This window comes from Atractosteus spatula, chromosome 11 (assembly GCF_055471065.1).
Source record: "Atractosteus spatula isolate fAtrSpa1 chromosome 11, fAtrSpa1.hap1, whole genome shotgun sequence".
NCBI classification, from domain to species: Eukaryota; Metazoa; Chordata; class Actinopteri; order Semionotiformes; family Lepisosteidae; genus Atractosteus; species Atractosteus spatula.
This window is the reverse complement of record NC_142716.1, coordinates 24959793-24980443: the sequence shown is the minus strand read 5'-3', so window position 1 is coordinate 24980443 and position 20651 is coordinate 24959793. Positions and strand designations below refer to the sequence as shown.

The 20651-nt window shown below is 36.4% G+C and overlaps 1 protein-coding gene across 8 annotated transcripts in view; it reads right to left on the bottom strand.

Moving 5' to 3' along the window:
* Window positions 1-2660: 2660 nt before the first annotated feature.
* Window positions 2661-20651, bottom strand: part of adgrl2a (adhesion G protein-coupled receptor L2a) — a 113208-nt gene continuing 95217 nt past the window's right edge. For 4 of the 8 annotated variants that reach the window (XM_088927753.1, XM_088927755.1, XM_088927754.1 and 1 more), the window contains 5 exons: window positions 16842-16933; window positions 13840-14008; window positions 11470-11598; window positions 10973-11069; window positions 2661-4739 (listed from right to left, as the gene is read on the bottom strand). In XM_088927753.1, coding sequence (XP_088783879.1) covers window positions 3985-4739; window positions 10973-11069; window positions 11470-11598; window positions 13840-14008; window positions 16842-16933 — 1242 coding nt within the window. In that variant the 3' untranslated portion in view covers window positions 2661-3984. Of the gene's footprint in view, window positions 4740-5375; window positions 5429-7142; window positions 7161-7912; window positions 8042-10972; window positions 11070-11469; window positions 11599-13839; window positions 14009-14752; window positions 14780-15111; window positions 15157-16841; window positions 16934-20651 lie in introns of all 8 variants that reach the window. The other 4 variants (XM_088927761.1, XM_088927758.1, XM_088927759.1 and 1 more) reach the window with 4 other exon arrangements.

Genomic DNA, 20651 nt, shown 5'->3' with positions numbered 1-20651 from the left:
AGGTGGGTAGCTGCGTCAGCATGCGTAGTCTGCAAAGGAACAAGTAATAGGTTTATTCTATGCTGAAAAGAGAAGAGAGAAAACACAATGTTTCAGCTGTGAAGCCTTCTTCAGGTGTGAGAAAGACAGGGCAGACAGCAAAGATTAAATAGCACAGAAGAACAAAAGCTGGGAGAGGGGAGAGGCAGAGAGGCTACTCAGGAAGTGCAAAGTGGAGAGGGGTGAAGAAAGGTGTGAAGTCGAAACCAGCATGATAATAGAGAAGATTACATGAAAATAAGTCAGTCATTGAGAGAAGGGGGAAGGTGTGAACCTAGTTTCACGATGAGTTTAGTTTCTGTTGTCTTTCTGCTATGGGAGTTGAGAAACCCTTCTTTGAGAACAGAGACAGAAATCTTTAATCTTCACAGCCCTAACATGTTCTCTGAAGCGGTCTCCTAGCCTCCTTCCGGTTTCCCCAACGTAGATAGCTGGGCATTTTTTGCAAGAGACACAGTAAATGAGGTCGCTGGAGGTACAGGATGTTGTCTGAGTGATCCGGAATTGACCCGAGGGGCCCTGAATGAGCGCGTTGTTGTTAGATATGTATTTGCAGGTGATGCGTGTTCAGTTGCAGGGGAAGGTGCCTGGTGGGGATGATTGCCAAGCGTGGTCAAAGGAGCTGTGAACAAGAAGTTTATGTAGATTGGGTGGTCGGTGGTAAGAGATGATTGGGCAGTCAGAAAAAAGGGAACTGATGGAGGGATCATCCTGTAAAATGGAGTAGTTGTTAATAATGGTCCCAGGGGTAGAAAGTGTGTTAGAGTGGTAGGGAAGCACCAAAGGAATGCGGTTGTGAGACCGGGAGTTCCTGGTCGAGTTGATGAGCCGAGGGCTGTTTTTGGCCCGGGGGACGGCCCTATCGATAACATGGGTGGAGTATCCTCTTTTGATGAAAAAAGAATACATTTTCAGTGCTTGGTTCCGGAAATCCGTGTCGTCACTGCAGAGTCGACGTAGCCTGAGGAACTGTGAAAAGGGGAGAGGGTTTTTGGTGTGAGTGGGGTGAAAAGAGCTGTACAGGAGATAGCTGTGTGAATCTGTGGGTTTGTAATAGACCGAGGTGGAGAGACTGAGGTTACAAAACAATATGTAGACAAAGGAACTTTTGTAACAACTAAGGAACAGACTTGTGGACAGACAAGTCAGGAGAGGGATATAAAAGATTTCAAAGACACCAAGTATCCCATGGAGCACTGTTAAATCAATTATCAGGAAGAGGAGGACACAAAACTACTCAGAATCTTCAACGATCAGGTTGTCCTCCAAAACTCAGCAGCCGGGCCAGAAGGACATTGGTGAGAGAAGCACTCAAGAGACCACAAACAACCCTCAAAGAAACTGTGGGTGAGTCAACAATAGCTCAGGTACTCCACAAATCTGGGGTGAATGGTACAGTGGTGAGGAGGAAGGCATTTTTGAAAAAAAGCATGAGGTCCTATCTGGAGTATGCAAAAAGGCATATAGAAATTTTTTTGGTGGTCTGATGAGACAATAATTGAGTTATTTGGCCTTGATGCCAAGTGTTATGTCTGGTGGAAGAAAAGCACTGTTCATCACTCACAAAATGTCTTCCTCACACTTAAGCATGGAGGTGGCAGCATAATGATGTGGGGTTGCATCGGCAGAGACTGGTAGGCTTGTCAAAATAAGAGCGAAAAATGGATGGAGCCCAAGGGGATTGAATACTTTATACACCCACTGTAGATGGAGACTAACGATCAAAAAATACCCCACTATTTTAAGCCCTTTAGAACAGAAAGTATATAATTCTAAGTATAATTAAATATGGACTGTGTGGCAAGCCACTTTTATTACATGCTTTTAAGTGAACCATGCCAGAATTCTTTTAAAAAAGACTTTCTGAAATCAGATTTTCAGGGACATTGATCCAGATGTACTTTTTATAAGGTTACAATCAGTATGTGTGCATCAGCAGACCTATTAAAATCAAATACTAATGCTCAGTACAATGTATAACTGCGCTGCAGAAAAGTAAAGTGATGATCCATTTGCCTGTATCAGCAAAACTATATACATCAATATCAGACAAATCAATAGAGCATATAAATCACAAACCCAACAGCAGCTATAGCTTGGTTTTCTTTTTTATATTCCTTTAGAGCTGGTAGAAGTAACAGGCAATGCTTATTTACCAATTAATATACCTTATGCCAAAAATATTTACAGCTTATTTTCATTACTACTGTAGCGTCATTATTTTAAATCTTTGTCAACTGTACGTTTTAGGAATTGGAATGATGCACTAATGGCAAATATTCTTAAGGAATATCTTTAAGAATTTGCTGGAAGAAAAGTGGAATCATATCAGTTAAAGATCAAATGTCTTTATGTAGCCTTTCTTGTGATGACACAAACTTTAAAATTCGGACAAAATTACAGCATGTCAATTACAGCTTCATATTGTTAGGTATCCGTTCTTTAATAGATTTGGCATTTTGCTACCAAAGATAGCAGTTAGTTAACCCTTTTTACTCACAAAAAACAATGATTAAAAACAGACTGCAAATCCCCTCAAGGTGATACAATCTAATTGGAGTATGAGGCGCGAAATAATTTCTTTCTCATGAAACAAAAATAATGAAGCAGCTAGAAGAGCATTTGAAAAAAAATCTCACATTTATTTACTGTTAAACAAGTGTTGAACTTTACATCAGTTATTAGTGATGGGCACTTTAATAACATGTTTACACAAAATAATGAAATAAGCATACCAGTGCTGAAAGAATTTACACATCATCCGAGATCATTTTGTTGATTTTGAAATCCATAAATAAATAAATGTCCAAATCCAATCAGCTGAAATGTAATTATTTAAAGGATAAAAATTGATGCCAAAAAATTGGTCTCAAGTGCCTAGTGCCCATTGTTCTGTCAAGTATTTTACAGAAAAAGAAATTTGAATAATCTAATTTACACCAAATTTGTGCAAGGCATGGCTTTATTGGCTTCAACAGAGGGAATTGTCCCCCCAAACTAAGATAAATTCTTTTGGCAATATGAATTTCAGACTTGTTCTGAAGGACAAAATTTGAAATTTGTATGTAAGCAAAACACTGTTTACAAGTGGAAAAAAGTGAATATGGGTTGACCTTGTTTTTGTTGATTTTTTAAAAAGTTTTGTAGCATTTTTTGTTCAAACGTACTACAATGAATGAAGTGTAAGAATAAACATTTTATAACGTATGTGCAACTTTTACACAATAGTTTCTTCAAAGTCATTAAAATCTTCTTTAAAATGTCTTTTATATTTATGGTTGTCATGAATTTTATTTTACACTAGCAATACAACAAAATATATTTTCTTTAGCCATTATTCTTGAGAACAGTTCAATGTACAATTGAGAAAATATAAGGCCTGTGGCTTGATTGCTAGTGGTTATACGTTCCAATCTTCACCGTGATGGAGATGACTTTGTTCTACCAAATGATCCAGGACCTTTACATTCCTAATTTCAGAAAGTCTCATTAGGAATATCTAAGGACAGTCCAACAGTTCCAGTCCTGGTCCCACAGCCTGCTTTTGTATATAATACAAAGCAAGCTTAGACGAAAATGACATAACTGTATGTACAACCTTTTACTTAGAAAACTGCTGATTTGGAATGGCCAGTACATTTTTATCTTGAGTTGTTTAACAGCAGCAGCACATTTAAATACATAGTTGGTTTGTTTTTGAAAAAAATCTTCTCTTGGTTCTGCATGTTATATACAGTCTGTCTGAAAACTTCACAAAAGATATAGATACCAGTACACAGTGACCACCACGCACCACTGTCTGTCTGTGAAGATGAGGGTGAGAATGCTAGGCCCCGGTTCAAATTTCCCAACATTGTCTGCATTGTCTTCACGGAGGAGGGTAAGGGAAAATGTTGGAGTTGGGGTTTAGGGGTTGGAGGAGAAAGTTTTTTTTTTAAATACACTTTAAAGGCTTGTCACCAACTGCATTTGTCCTTCCCTCACGTCTGCTTCAGGGATACAGTCTTCTTTGTTTATAGGAATAATGTATCCATCACTATTGCCTCTGCTGATCTGGTAGTAGGCCTGCAGCTGGTTTCCAGCTCCTAGATTAGGCATGCTCTTGTAGTAAACATCCTCGTTTTCACTCTTCTTTGAAGGTGAGAGGTCTTCCTCTATATCTGGACTACTCTCAGGATAGGGAGAGTCTCTTAGGTTAGGCATACTAGTGTAAAGTGAGTCTCTATTCGGGGACTGCAGGTTGTCCTCAGCCTCAGTTGTGAGCTGGGAGACATAGCTGTCTGTTCCCTCGGTCTTCACTTTCTTCTGAGGATGGTACAGAAGCGAGTGAGTCCGTTGGGGAATTAGAGGGGCCTCTAGCTCCTTGTGGTGCAGCTCCAAACCAGGGGTGTCACCGTGCACCAAAGATGAGGCATCTGCCACAATGGCATCATCTTCACTGCTGCTTCCACCCACCACCACTTTGGCTGAAGGAGTTCTCTCGATGTTGTGGCTCTTGCTGCAGGCCCTGAGGTTGTTGTGCACCAGTTCGGAAATGATCATCTTTTCAAAAGCTGCATCATCAAGGCTGAGTCCACAATCCACGACCTGTACTGTGTCACTGTAGTCCCCATTGCGAAGTGAATAACTATTGTTAAAATTACCATTTAGCGGTAGAGTATCCATTGCACTTGTATCCCTGGCATTGTTCAGTGAGTGTCCTGGAAAGAAAAGAACACGTGAGGGGATTTACATTAGCCACAACTCTTAACTTCACCTAAAAAAATAATAAAAAAGAAAATAGATTTAATGCTGTTCAGGACAAAATGTACTTTTAATTGCTTAAATTTACTTACGAAAAACATTACAGACAAAATCTAAACTTGAAGAATCTACAAGATCATTTGAATTACACTTAATAAGAGAAAAATCATTCTTCAACAACACATAAAATATTACATATTGTATCATTTGAAAACAAATTAAGTTTTCATAAGTAGCCATATACTCCAAACATTCCCACAGAAAACGTAAAGCTGTTTTGCAGTTACATTACAAACATTCCTTGCAGTAAAATCGAGACAGTCTTTTGTCCTAAACAACACTAAAATGCAAAGAAAAAAGAAGATATCACGTACACAAAGTATAGGTAAATGTACGAATGTGTAGCCACAAACGGGCAAGCTACTACATTAACAGAAGTTCTAATAACTCCTTTTATGGAGATGAGAGAAAAAAATTGAAAAAATGAACAAATACAAAAGAATTGTGTTTAACAAGGACAGCCATCTCTCGCACTAAAGGGGGCCCACAAGCACCATCCGACATCACGATAGACAGCAGGTGAAATGACTCACTTTGGACAACTCACATCATGTCTGTCTGCTCAGGCTATCTGGCCTAAGAGTAGCTGATGTACAAAAGAAAGTAAAATGATTTATTGTAACATGATGAATAATCACTGAAAAAAAAATAATCTTAGCAACTTAGTTAGAGCAAGGGTTCAGCAAAGTAAATTAAGGAGCAATCACAGCTTCTTTTTCTAGTTAATGCAACTTTTTCCCATTGAGATGTATATGTGTGCTTTTGCAGTTTCTCTCTGCCAGCCACTGCCCCAGGCTTTAAAAGGTCAAAGTTAGCCCACAGCCCTGCAGCTTGCATCAGTCACAGTGACAGTTCTGAATGAACCCCAGTTATTACAAGTGCGGCCCATGAAAACCATGGCCAGTGAGGTCAGATGCAGAAATGTTAGGAATTTCTGTAAACATGGGTCACAAAAATCAGACCAAAGAATAAATATTAGCTGTGAAATGGGAGGAGTGTGTCAGCCATGGCGGATTTTGCTCAGCCATGGCAGGGATGACAGATTAAGTAAAATCCTGCTGGAGATATGAAAGAGAGATTAAGAAAAATGGGTATTTTATGGTGACATGCTGTTGTTGAGATAAGAAATTCCTCTTTTGTACAAACATAAACATGTAAAATAGACATCACAGGGCTTATCAGCAGAAGGAAAAAAAATAAAAGGGGAGGGGGAGATTATGAACATCTGGTAGTGTGAAGATCATAGCATTTGCTTATGCACTGCAATAAAATCATTTTCATCCAGACAGGTATGTCTGGAGAAAGGATGGAGTGATGTGACTAGAATGAAACTGACCACTGTGAAACTGCTGCATTTCGTGCAAAGGCTCCAAGGAAAACTGCTTGGAAACCGTCTAAAGAGCGTTCCTCTTTTTTAAATCAAAACTGTGCCACTAAAGCTGCAAGTTGGAATAATAATTATACACTGCGAGGAAAGGAGCAGACTGGCCAACCCAAAATGAATCCTTGGCATAAGCAAATATTAAATGCAGATGTATTGGTCAAGTATTGAACTGAAAGTGCAGGTTCCCGAAAACATACTGCATTTTCTTGTATGAATTATTAAAGAATGTTTTTTTTCTCCTTCCATTCTAAACGTCACACTTTATTATCTTTTGCTAAACAAACTTATAAATGCAGGTTCAATGTAGAAATATGTATGTGTATCCATTGAGTACTTTCTACTTCAAAGTAATGTGATGCTGAAATACATTATAACTGTAAAATACATTGCAGCTTTAATAATCCGCACAGTTTTTATGTAAGTTTTCTTTGTAGTGCGGGCATGTTGGAAAGCCTTACAATGACTTTGAAATCAGACATTCCTTAGCCTTGAGCAAGTGCTTGAAACTATGTCAATGCAAGCACATTGTTACAGTTTTCTCCCTTCACATTTCTTTTTGCTTTTGTTTTGAATACAGCAGCAAAAAAAATGGACTGAAGGCTGTGTGTTTTTCTTGTGCTTTCAATTTGAAAGAATGTCTTTCCTTTCTAAGAAAAACGAACACTGAAACTAAAATGAATTTAGAAATCAATTTCATGATTTTGCTTTTCGATCAGAAATTAAGTTAAACAAATTAAGCAACATTTTAAAATCCTGTCTTTGGAGTATGAATTTTGCGAACCACTTGCCCACTGAGTATACATCATGATCTCAAGTAAACGACTGATTGTGCCTTTTTTGTTTTTGTTGGGTTTTTTAATAATCATGCTGAAAAAAATTTACATTTGATAGGCAAAGTTAAGTTTTACTCCCATACTTGTCTCTCTGTAGGTCACTAGAGGAAAGCGTAAGGAAAAAGCAAAAAATAAGATAATGACAATGCAATTTCCAAACCATTAAAGTTGTCTTTTATAAAATGCCCTTTTATATTACAACCCCCAAATTAAAATACTTTCAAATGACAGCCTCAATGAAATTTCACAGTGTGAGGGTATAACTTTGAATTTGGTATCAGCTATAGTGCTGTACAAAGTAGGGTATTTTACCTTCTTTTATGGGTATCAGCATAGTCCAATACATAACATTATAGCTGCACTATACTACAAATACATCTTTTGAGTAAACAGAACTTGGCTTTGTAAGAAGTTATTGAAAGTGCATTCAGTTTGTTTCTATCAGATAAAATCTCTCAACGCAAGAAAACATGCCCCTTTACAGAAAACGTGCAGGCCTAACACTTATGTTTAGCAACAAAATAAACGCAAGCACATTCTTCCCCACTAACAAATAAAACTACGACAATATAATGCAGCTTTAAAATGTAGTATCTCTTTCCCAAATTATTTAGTTTTTATTACCATTAAAATTGCAAAGAATGACAAATCACAACACTCTTACATTTTCCCCTAAAATGAGAAATATATCAAGTGATTAGTCTATAGAACAATGATGATAATTTATAGAAAACTATAGTACAGAAAATATGGAAAGGGATACTACAGCAAATTCAGCTCGACACAATGATTTGACTTCAGTACATTAATGCCTAAAAATCCCCCAAAAAACAGAAGTGTTAAGTAAGCACACCTGGTGAGTTAAACACTGGAGCCGAAGGGGCGTTACATACAACCGTTTCAGCAAGTAAGGTGTTATAAGGGTTGTTAGTGCCATGCGGCCGAAGAAGAGGGTTTGTTAGTAGATAATTGCCCGTCATCCCTGGAGCAGTGAGACAGAAGAAGACAGATAAGTTTGCTGCATCTACACTGTATGTCTCAAAAAGACCTACATCCCACACCCCACAATGTTTAGCAAAACTTTGCCTTCCTTTCTTTTCCTCACTTTTGATTTCTACAGTCAACATATTTAAGTTGATATGTTATTTAAGTTTTAATTATGAAAGCTTTTTATTTAAAAAAAAACACCCAATCACCCATTCTCAGTTTTATCTTACAGTAAACAGCTGAGAAAGGAGATGTTTGGATTTCTGTCAGGACAAAATGACAAAGCTGCCAGGAATACAACACAATCAATAAATTACTGTTTCTGAATTAAAACAATTTTGTTTTTGGAAAAGGGGTGAGTATATTTCTTCCATTAATTCAGCCATTTCAAATATTTGTTCTTTTTAGGAAACCTGATTATTAACTGTAAATTTAGTTACTTCTTTACTTTTAATGACAGCATTTTTTTAGTGTGAAATAAATTTGTCCAACTGGTCAGGCAGATGGGTTGAAATCAACAGGCCAGATTTACCAAGGATTTGTAATAACTAAGTGCAATTTGCTCTGTTATTTGTGTGAAACAAATGGAAAGCCGCTATTGTCCCTGGTCCGTTTGCTCAGTTTAAGGCATATTTCAAACCACCAAATAAGTGGTAAAATATGTTATATAATAGTATGTGTTAGGCATACTGGATTTCTTTTTATCATTAGATCATCTGGTCTAAGGAACAAAGAAAATATAAAAACATTCCTTCTACTTTTTGTTTCAAGTATGAGAAACAAAATTACCACTACAATTAGTAGGATATTCATTTTTATGACTACATTTAGTGTTGACTTCAGTATATTTAAAAATGACTCGTCATTCTGACATCATATGAACCTTTGTTTCAATCCTATATTGTATATCTAACTTGAAAATCAGGATAAACTGATTTACATTTGTCTTATGCAACCTTGATTCTATTTATATTTCTAACAGAAGCCAGTGAAGAAAATTACACTGGTTTTCATTGATTAACAGGTGTAGGCTGAATCCCCTTAAGTAAACACCTGCTAAAATGACATGCTAATTCTCATAAAACTGCTGTTCATCTAGATTTGTCATTCCAAGTCTGATGTTGCCACAATTTGTAATGTTCACATTCAGCTGGGTAGAGGAAAACAAAGTTTTGCAGAGGGGTATTTTGAGATAGCACAGTCAGATGCACCCTATTAGCATGAAAGAAGACAAAAATGCTGTAAAGACATTATATTAGTAAGAGCAAAGGACATGAGAATGACCAAAAAGCTTGCAAATTTGGATAACAGCATTTTACATATAAACAATATATTTATCAATTGATCATAAATAAGTTTTGTGAATATACTCAGCACTGCAGGAATGTTTAAACATTAAAAGTTAGAAGAATATTGTTTTATATTTATTGCAACACTTTCCAGGTCATTCTGTAGTCTTAGTTTATCAATAATAATCCCAGTTCCGATTCCATGAGAGGAACTTTAGCATGTTCTCTAAAGCTTTTCAAATGTTTCATGCGTTTGGTGCCAGACAGCTGAATATCAGGAAGCTCAAAGTCACATTTAATTAACAGAAAAGATACAACTGAGGACCTAAAGAAATGCAGGTTTGGTTTAGCCGAAAAGGTGACAACTAAAGTAGAGACTTAAAAGAATCCGTTTAAATTTTTGCTGCTGTAGCTGATCGAGCAGATGGCCAGTACTTATTTTGATCTTTGTGATATGTATCTAAGCTAAACCCGTTATCAAACAGAACTCAGTATTATCATTTTAAGTTTTGTCTTTTCTATTGGTGTCAGTGTGACTAAATGTTTTTTAACTCCAAAGCTGCCTCTACATAATGCCATTCCCGGGATTTTCTTTCAGGTTACAGTTGAAGCACACCAATAGAACATTTTAATTTAATTAACTAATTTAATGAAATCAAAACTGCTATTGTTTGTTTAAAAGCACACCAATTTTCACTGGCTTAATTTCAATTCAAGCACTTCCTGGTCGGATCAAACTTACAATAATATTTCAAGTTTCTGTACGATCGCCTGTTCTTTTGGTCTTGAACTGAAATTCACAAATATCACATTGTAAGGCACACTTTGTTACTGGAATAACCTTTTGCTGTGTGCCTCAAAACAGTGGTTTCAGTCAAGTAACATCCATACAGTTTGACTGAATGACATTTCATGTATTGTGCTTTAACCTTTCTTTGTCAGATTTGTATTTTGAAGTATGTCAGTGCAGTAAGGCTGAACAACACTCGCCACCCAGCTGAGGTCACTGAAAGTTTAACATCATCTACTCATCAGCATATTTATGCTTTGCCTAAATAATGTATGAAATCATTTTAAAAAACATTTCCTATAAATAGAAGTAGTCACTTTGCATTCTTGCCAGCCTGAGTGATGTTCACATTCTAGTCGACCGTACAAGCGTTTAAATTTTAACTTCATCTTAAGTTGGCTGACCATTTTTTCTAACTCCTGCGCAGCCGGCTTTCCAGGACTAGTCTATACTACTTTTATTTTTTTAAAAAATCAAATTTTGGGAAGGCTTTTGAAGGGTATGGTTATAAGGCTCTGACAAAAAGATGCTTTGGCAGATGATGCAGCAAGGGTAGCGTTACGACCACTGCCATGATGCTCGACATTTCATCCAGGCAATAGGAATGTGTCCTGATGTCAAGATGCAATACATTTACTATGCAAGACTGTTTTTAAATCTACATGCTCTGAAATATTTGGGCTGCTGTCTATAGGATCTGTCTCCGGAGGTGATGACTGGTTTAGAGATATGGGCTGTTGTGCACGTGCAACCAGAAGATTCCAAAAGTCCTAAGGCTTGGAAAAGCACGATCTTGCCCCCATGTCGGGATAGCTTTAATCAGGAAAACGAAAAATTTGGAACTGACCTTGGTTAAGGGTTGAGGTGCTGTTGATGTCACCTGAGATAAAGGAAGATTCTGATTGCTTTCTTACAGTGTCATTCCACATTCTCCTTATACGGCTCTGTTCAATAAACACAGAATACTTATTAGGACATAGCTCCTTCTTTCTTGGCTATTTTGTGGCCTTTTTCATTACACTCTTGGATTGTTATTCACTTTTTATGTGACCCAGTTTACTCGCCAAGCACAGCATCATCATATTGCATTTGGCATAAACTGTATCACTCAGTAATGATATAGAGTTCAATTGGCCATGGTCATTGTCCTTTAAAAGCACCGCAGGCTATAAGTAAGGGATGGGGCTGCAAAAACTAGGACAAACACAGAAGCATAGAAGAAAAAAGCAGAAGCATGGAAAATAGATACAGTGTGTGTCTGCAGATGATTTGCATTTAAACTAGTCTCAATGTTCTTTCCTGGAAAGAAGGTTAATTAAAAGACGCCTGTCAGTTTCCTCTTACCTGTGTGCCGGAGGAGTAGCGAGCGCTAGTCCTTGCAGTGGATGTCTTTGCCGAACTGTGGGAGCTCTCGGTCGGTAATCCTCCACAGCAGTACGAGTGTCGGAAACATTTGCTGTACTCTTTACGGACCTGCAAATGCAAATAATATGAGAATATTAGCGTCTGTGTTATTCCACAATGGTGTAACATTCTTCCCTGGAGAAATGACCACGCACCATGCATCTAAAATGGATTTTGTTTAAATCAGTCCCCAGTTGTTGCATTTCAGCTAGTTGCTGTGCAAAGAATACCATTGATCAGCATGTGCTTAATAGGAGAAACTAAGCTCCTGATCTTAAAGACCCTTCATAAACATGAAAGAATGTTAAACAAAAATCAAATAAACAACAGTATAGCTTTTAGTGGTTTTAATTTTAAAGAGGTGTCCTCTAAATTCTCTGTTAATAAATGAGGGTTTACAGTAAGCCCAGCATATATAACTGCAGGAATTATTGGCTGCTGAGTCATAGTAGTTTGTTATAAAATACCATGCCTAAATATTTGTTCTGAAACCATACAGTATGCTCTCAGACGTGAGTTCTTTCATTCTATATTAACATGTGGAACCCAGACAACAGCACAAAGCCAAGGTTTATTTTATTGCTGTGCAGTATGTGGTTTGTGGGGCTACTGTGCTTATTGTTTAGTACCAGCTTTCTTCTTATTGTATTTATAATGTTTCATAGATGGTGTGACACAGTTGCTAGTTAATTTAGCAACACCTGCTGCTGTTCTTGTTTACCAAACAGTGGTGTGAATATTGGATTTAAACCATTGGTCAAAATTAATGCACGATGACAGCTAACTCAATGCAGGCTCTGAAATGGTGGCTGATCACCTTAATTCAGTTTAGTATTTAACATATATCAGCTCATGAAATTTGTGCTCTGGGTACCTAGTGTATACTGCTACTGGCACCGATGTACATTAAGTGCAGTACTCTGGTGTAGCAGAAAAGGCAGCAGTGACAATAAGACACATTATTTTTAAAAACTGAAACTAAAGAATACTGAGTAGTAATTATCTTTTCTATTGATGATTATGCTGTCTTAGGACTGTTATTCTTTATTTGTTCTCTAGTAATGTGCAAGGAGTGGTTTGCAAGTTGTTCGGTAATGTGGTATCTGAGAGGTTTTAGATGTATATGATCAAGCAGCTTTTTTTTCCATTTGATGTGTGGTTTAAAGACTTTCTCAGTTAGCATGTAAAGCAATATTTTATACTATCAGCCATTTTGTTGACATTTGCACCACAAGCTACACAGAAGCTTTTAATCTAACGCTTGTAATAAAGTATGTTAAAGGCAATTCAATAAAAAACAGATATAGAGTTACCAAAAACACTCATTATTTTTAATCTCAGAAATAACACTTTTACACACGGGTTGTCTTAGATTCACATGTGTTTAATTTCCAGGTAAAACCTAATGTTTCAACTCTGCATTTTTGAAGTTGCTAGGCAACACCCAAAGGGACTGGTTGCTGAAAAACAGTAGAGTTTGACTCCAAACATATGATGACAAACTGCTTGAACGAAGGACCCAAAGGGTAATCTGTCAACGGAACTGTAAACAGAAGTCAACCCTTAATGATTCTTGCTTATATCAAAGTTAGTTATAATAGGTGCAGGAGTTTAATTAAAGCAATAAAGTTTTAAGTGGCACTGCACGGCATTACAGTGTAGCACAACTGAACATTTCTCCTGCTGGAATCAATTACATTAGTGGAAGGCATAAATTGCAATTAAAGGGGAATAACATCACATCACATAAAGTTTGGCCTAAAATGCCACTATAAACATAAAAAAGTTTAAAGTTAAGATTCCTCTTCTGCCGTTTCATCATTTTCTGGATGGCAGAGTTCTTAAAGCCGTAGAATCAACAATTCTACATAATTTCTATATAATAACATTTACAGATGACATTAGCAATCATGCAGCTTTCTCAGTACTAGAAAAGTAACGCTTTTTCTACCTGCATTTTATTTACTATTTTAATTGATTGATGCACAATAAATTCAGGAATGGATCAGATAACACTGACAGATAAAAAAAAGATTTCTTAAGCTCATTTTGCCGAACTATAAATATTCTCACAGTGGATTTTGGTCTTTTACACCTAAATGGTACTTTAATTATTTTGCTGATCACACAGATATATATGCTTTAGGTTTTCTTTGCCATGCAAGTTAACTGACATACACAAAGTTCACCCTGAAAAAATATCCGAAAAGGTTACCCTATTAAACAAAACATCTTATGGCAGCTGTGATTATTTTCTGAAGCTCTCCACCTAAATGTTACAATGCATATACATTTTTCTGAGGTACTTACTTTCCTTTGGAGGACACAGTAGAATATAAAGATGAACATTCCCTGAAAGGCGTTAAATATTGTGAAAAGATAAGCCATCACGATCGTTGACTCATTGATAAAGAGAAGCCCAAATGACCAAGTTAATCCGAGAAGGCAAAGCAGTGAGAAAGCACCAAGTACCCAGGATCTGAAAGAAATAAACAAGAGGCGAGCAGATCAATACAAAAGTGCCTAGAAAAAACCAACAAGCCTGTATTCATAAAGCATTAAGTGTGCCAATAAAATACCACCAACAAAGAACAACACCAACAATGACAACAAAAAACAATCATACATAATTACTGGCACTCCAAAGCTTTATGAGTACAGGTCCTTCCAGATACTGTCACAATAGTAAACATTTGAACACTGCATGTTCAGAAATAATAAATATAAATAAGAAAGATATATTTCTGAATTTCATTTCTTTACACGGCTGATGGGTGAGAAAAAACACGGCTGCATGCCACACTGGTATGTTAACACAGGCTATGCCATATGACATTGGGCTGCATGTACAAGCAAAAACTGAAAAAAAGGTCCCATATACTGTATGTAATTTTTCATTAGTATGCTTTATTCACTCCAGGCGGTTAATTACATCTTTTTGGCTGAGGACTTGCTGATATGTTTCACAGTCTGAAGGCTAAAGAAATAGTTAGAGGGGAGGAAAGGAAAAGAAAGGTGTTGGAAAACCTAAGGTAGCCTTCAGACACCTCTGAAGATCAGATGCACAACAGTAAACAGGAATGACAACACTGAAGATGCCAACAGACAACAAGGAAAGTGGAATCCTGAAACTGACATTTAAAAGCAAAGGAAAAGGAAGAAAATGGAGAAAGGGGAAAACTATAAGCTCGAAACAAACTTGACTTCTCTCTAGTGATCTTACTTGATAAATGGCTTATTATCTTCATAGCTAGAACGCATGATAAGCAGGAAAGAGAAACACAAATTAGACCAGAAGGATTACAAAGAGAAGGTTAGTAAGCACTTAAGTAATTAATGCAAAATTAGACAACTTTTGAAAATTAGAAAAAATAATAATGAAAAACTTCTGTGAGCAAAAAAAAAAAGATCTTGTTCAATTACAGAAGATACCTGTACAACTGTCAAGTTTTTAAAATTACAAATACTATCTTGGAATTGAGTTACTTTTCATTGTCAAATTGTTGGTGAAATTAATTCTTGTATTTTAGCAGAAGTTAGAATAAAAGTTACAAAAGTTGTTAATGGAGGGTTCAAGCTTACCCTGGTAAATCCGTATTATAGTATCCATCACAAACACGGTAATTACTGGTGTGGATGAGAAAGTAGAAAGAGGGAAAGAAGAGAACAGGGAGAGATGCTACAGATTAGCCCTCTCTACATGCAACATGCAATGAAGCTGGTGTTACACTGTGCAAAATATTCTGGTCATATAATAGGTGTTTCCCATGTCATCATGAGGACCAGTGAAGACAAACATAAGAACAAGAGGACAATACCGAAATGTTTGAGTAAAGATAAAAAAGATCAAGGTTCATTATTATTATTATAAGGATTCACTCTTAATAACCTTAAGATTGGTTGCAGGCTGTTCAGCATTCACAATAATTGTGGTTTGTTTAAGGAAAAAGTCTAGTTTCACTGTGTGCCATTCTATTGCATACACTGAGAGTTCAACCATTTTAATATTATGAAAAACCACACCTATTCCACATGCAGTTTTGTGTAAGCTTATTTAATGAAGGCTCAGTTTTTGAACACACAATAAGAAGATACTAGTTAGAAAAAAAAAGCTTTTTCCAATGACAGAATAGTTTAGTTCCCTGTAAAACATAAAAAATGTTCAAGTCTTTTTATCATGTACACTACTGTGCATGAAAGAAACTCTAGAAATATTTTTGTTAGACATTAGGAGTAAATCCAGTTTAGCGGAAATTTATAGACATTCATATGTGGTCCAAGTATTACTCATCAGGACAAAGTAGTAGTTGGTTTCTACACTTTCTCTGTATATTTTGTTTGCCTCCGCTTCATAGTTTTACGTTTCTGCCAAACCTCTTTAATGTGATTTTTTTAAAGAACACAGCTGCATTTTACTGAAGCACTATGAGATACAGGTATTAAGTGGACAACACTGGTGTGCGAGTAAAAAATAATTTTAGGAAAGCAGATATAAGAAAATATTCAAACATAAAAGATACATTTAATAAATAAAGACAATATCTTTATTTTAGTATCAAGACAGTTTTTAAAGTAAATATAGTATTAGGTTTTAAATGAAATTCTTTCACCAGCTCTTTTATAAATGCAAATAGTTTGGTAGAGCTCTATGTTTTATTATACATTTAAATTTAAACTAAAATTGTAAAAGCTGGAAATTTAAAAGCCATAAAACTAAGAAAAGAAAAATGTTACTAATTTAATGTAGATCATGTATTTTACCAACAGAACAGCAACAAAGACCATTACCAAAACCTGGTGAAAGTGGCACACTTGGTTTTAGTAAGTATATTTGAATTGGAAAGCAACATAAGTCAGGTTGTTATGTAAAACAAACATTTGTCTTGTTTCATCAGAACAAAAATCAAGAAGAATAGAGGGATAAAAATCCCTAATGGATCAACTCGCTAAAGAGAGCAGGTTTACATAAACATCAGCGCAGTCTGCAAAACCAAAAAGTTAAAATCAGATTAAAATGGAAAAATGGGGAATAAAAATGCCCTGATGTTGAAGACAACCTCAAAGGGAGGCATTACAGGGGTTAATTATCAAAGATGTGCAATCCATAACTTAAAAATGACCAAAAAAAATCAATAAAATGTAATTCCAGAACCTGTGACATTAAGCTATAGCATTGGTTCAGCTACAGTTGTAAATGGTTAAATTTTCATTAATTTTCATTTGGAGTTGCTATGCGACAACATCATGTACTCCCCACAGACAAGAGTCTTCAATCAGTGAAGTAATCAGGACATCACAAAGTCCTCACTTACTTAATGTTTTCCAACCTGCTGGAGTCCGGTTTCAATGAAGTCGAGTGTTTCACCATTTTGTACATTGTAATAACCAGGAAGATAAGATTCAGCTGTCAAAACAGAATAATGACAAAATTAGCATACTTAAATGTATGTCAGCCTTTAATTTTTTTCTGTAACGATTAAAAATCCTGTCTTTAAGCTCCTCTCTCTCAGATCCTCACACCAGAAGTGTATAACATTTATTCTGCTTTGTGAGGCAGGCAGACTGGCGCCAAATTTAGTGTCATCCTATATCAATAAGAGCATGAAAATGCATTAAATCTAATGCAGACAATGGCTACACAGGGTGAGTAATCGAAAAAAAAAAAACATGAAATTTGAGATCTTGAAATTGTCCACAATAAATACAAGTCTGGGACTAGGAAAAACAATAACATTTTCCAAACTATAAAAAGCATCCAGGAATACAACACATTTCTTCACATGAACTGACAGTCTCTCTTCCTTTGGGAAACAAAAGGGATTTGCATCAATTTGGCTTCCTTGTTTTAATACCACATTAAATCTTCAAAAAGCAAGCCATGGATATCGAGTTCAGACAAGGTTACAGCTTTCTGCATTTCAGGGCATTTATTCTGCCCTTAAAATCAATACAATGATTTGAAGATATAAAAGCTGGATAGATAAATGGGTGACTACAGGGCACTGTTCAACAGAATTTTCTCTGCAACTTATTTATTATGAAACCCAACCATTTTCTGTATAAAAAACCTTACAATTATACAAGCTGCTGTGAATAAAACAAAGAATGAGAGAGAGGTAGTAAGGGAGAGAAAGAAAAAAAAAGACTGAGCATAAAATAAAAGGGGTCAGCCAAGGCAGACGGCAGTCACTATAAATGCTTTTATATGTTGCTGATTTTAAGTGACTATGACACCAGAGTGTAAAGAATTCCATGACCAGTTTACTTTGTAGTATGATATAATAGAATGCAATGGATTTCTGGGGAACACTTAGAAATATCTAGTGAGCCAACATTCTATGTAAAATGAAAAGATAAAAAATATTCAAATTTTTTTCATGAAGAAAAAAAAATCTCTATGCAGCATTCCTTTAAAAAAAAGTATATTGATATACCCTTATTTATTTTCGTTTAAACACTGCAGCAAGACAACCTCATTCACTTCTAGGACAAAGAGATGTTGTCTAATCTCCCTGTTGATGCCTTCTGTTTTTTCCATTGAAATGTTTAAGACAAAAGCAGCTAAGGCTAAAAAAAAAAGATTATGGAATTAGATTAATTAAATTCTTTGTCGGTTTGGAATGGCTAGACTTTTTCTTATCATTCTATCGAACACCCCTATCCTTTTTGAACTGCTGTCTAAACAGTGGGTTAATCGATATCATCGTTTACCGTAATCAACAAGCATTGCTGAACAATGAGCTCACTGGAAGACAGAAAAAAAAAGAGGCCAGAGCTTTTAGATCACAGATTAGAGCAATGTCGAGTTGTGCTCTCTACCCATCAGCCGAGTCGTTTTTATCACGTCTGCATGAGTTTAGTGGCTTGAAATGCATTTCACACAGCCCGCAGTGCTGACATGGATACGATGAGACGGAAGAACTGAAACACTACTCTAAAGTAACCTAGCTGAACTGCACATGTTCCGTCCCCTTTCTTTGTCCTCCCTGGAGCTTTTGTTACCTTGCAAAAGCAGCTCTAAAGCTCCACTTGCTTTTCCAAATCTTTGCTGTTAGCCATGCAGAAGCCCATCATTCCTCCCCGGGACTGCAGAAGGCTTTTGAGTGAGTGTGCAAGCTGAACTCCGAATGAACTGAATTAAATATTAAAGGTGCAGATGGAGCTGTCCAGATGATAAGAACAGCTCTCGACGTGTCATGATCCAAGCTTTCGTTAAAGCATTTCAGGCATAATAATGGTTCCCCACCACTCATTACTTACATGTTCTTTTTCATAGAGATAATAACCCTTGTGCCCAGAGGCATGGCAGTCTCTGCCTTTGTGGAAGCTGAACCTACTCAGCCTCCTTCAAGGTTTGCCTCAGTTTGGTTTAAAAAAAAAACAAGAAAAAAATACTTTTGTGTGTACTTTTCATGAAGCATGAAGACCACCTTGGGCTTTAACCAAATGTTACACAGCTGGGGTGCCTCTTAGTATTTTAGGAACTGGATTCATGGCTGCAGCAAATGAAGGCAAGATACAGCAACATGGGCAGTGTTAATGAGCTTAAGAACTGGGGTTACGGGTTTTAAGAAATCTTCCCTCCTATTCCCTAAAGCAATGCTACCTTATGCTTTATACTTCAGCGGCCGCAGTTCTGAACAGAGTGTCCAATCTAGATGAATCTCCTTATGTAGTTCTTTTCATCTCTAGCAATGTATAATCAGCAAAATAATTCATATGTATTGTATTACATGTTTTGTGTTGTACTTGTCTCAAACTTGGATCATTATTATCACCAAGACTGCAAGCTTATTGTTTAATTTCTTGTTTTTCTTCTGGTTGTACCTTAAATCCCAACTGTGTAAATATCAGATAAGCCAGATTCAAGGTTTTACAGACAAGCACATATACAGATGCAAAGGAATGTAAGTTAATTCACAAAATGAATGGCTAGCTTTAATATACTGAATGTGCCATAAAAACAGAGAGCTAGCTCTAGGTGCCAGGGGGGTGCACAAAGCCAGTTTTCAGTTATTGTATAGATTTGCGGTGAGTGTAATAGTCTTTACTGAACTTACGCCATGTTATGTCATAAACTTTCATTGCCCAAGCAAGTTTAAATTACACGACAGGACCCAGCCAGGAGGACACCTAACTAATGTTCACACCATTCAAAAAGGTTCAGAGAGGTCACTGCATTTGTGGTAACAACCATAAAAGAGATAATGAACACACCGCTGAGCAAATATTGCTCTTCACTCCTTCCACTTTGTACAAGATTGTTTCGAACAGTTATGCTTCGGTTTGTGTGAAAGATTAGAGGGCAAAGCAATAGACGATAGACAAATTACTCCCAGGACCTGTCCTATGATTGCTACCTGCCATTTCATTTTTTGAAGTAGGGAGTAGAACTCCCCAAGGTCCTTTAGCTCTAAGCCTAACTGATTTAGCTGAAGATAATAATGTCGTGACCAGTAAATAATAGTGCACTTGGACAGAACATAGTCAATATGATATATGGTATATGCTTCACCCATGTACACCTTCATCAAATGGAAAAATTCAGCTGACACTCCCCATACAAGTCCTACAGCTTCTGATCAAACAATACAAAATAACCGCAACACAAGACAAGTTCCAAACCTAATGAATACCAGTGAAAGACCAATTTCACATAACTCACAACTGTACTTTCTGAATCCTCTTTTTTGCTCTCTTACAAAGCTTTGGATAATGAATAGACAAAAAACGTAATGACAAAAATATACAATTACCAGTTTGAAAACAATCAACTCTCTCCCAACAAATATGCTGGTGACAAAAACAAACTGGTTTTACTGAAGCCAAATTACACAAAACTGAAGTCAGGGATAACACACATACCAAAAGATGGGTATGAAAGCCATGAATAATTAAACAAGTATTATTTTAAACTACAGACAAATACTACATAATTCAAAGATGTTTACAATGCAGATAAAAAAGGAAAAAGATCAGAGAAGAAAAGAATCTTTTCTTTCTGTTCTTTTCCTTTTAATCTATAAAGCCATTGTCTAAAGCTTTTAGCCATGCTATTTTGGAGAATTTCCTCACATAATGGCATTGAAAATACTTCCTAAGATTCATGGGATAAAAAGGGT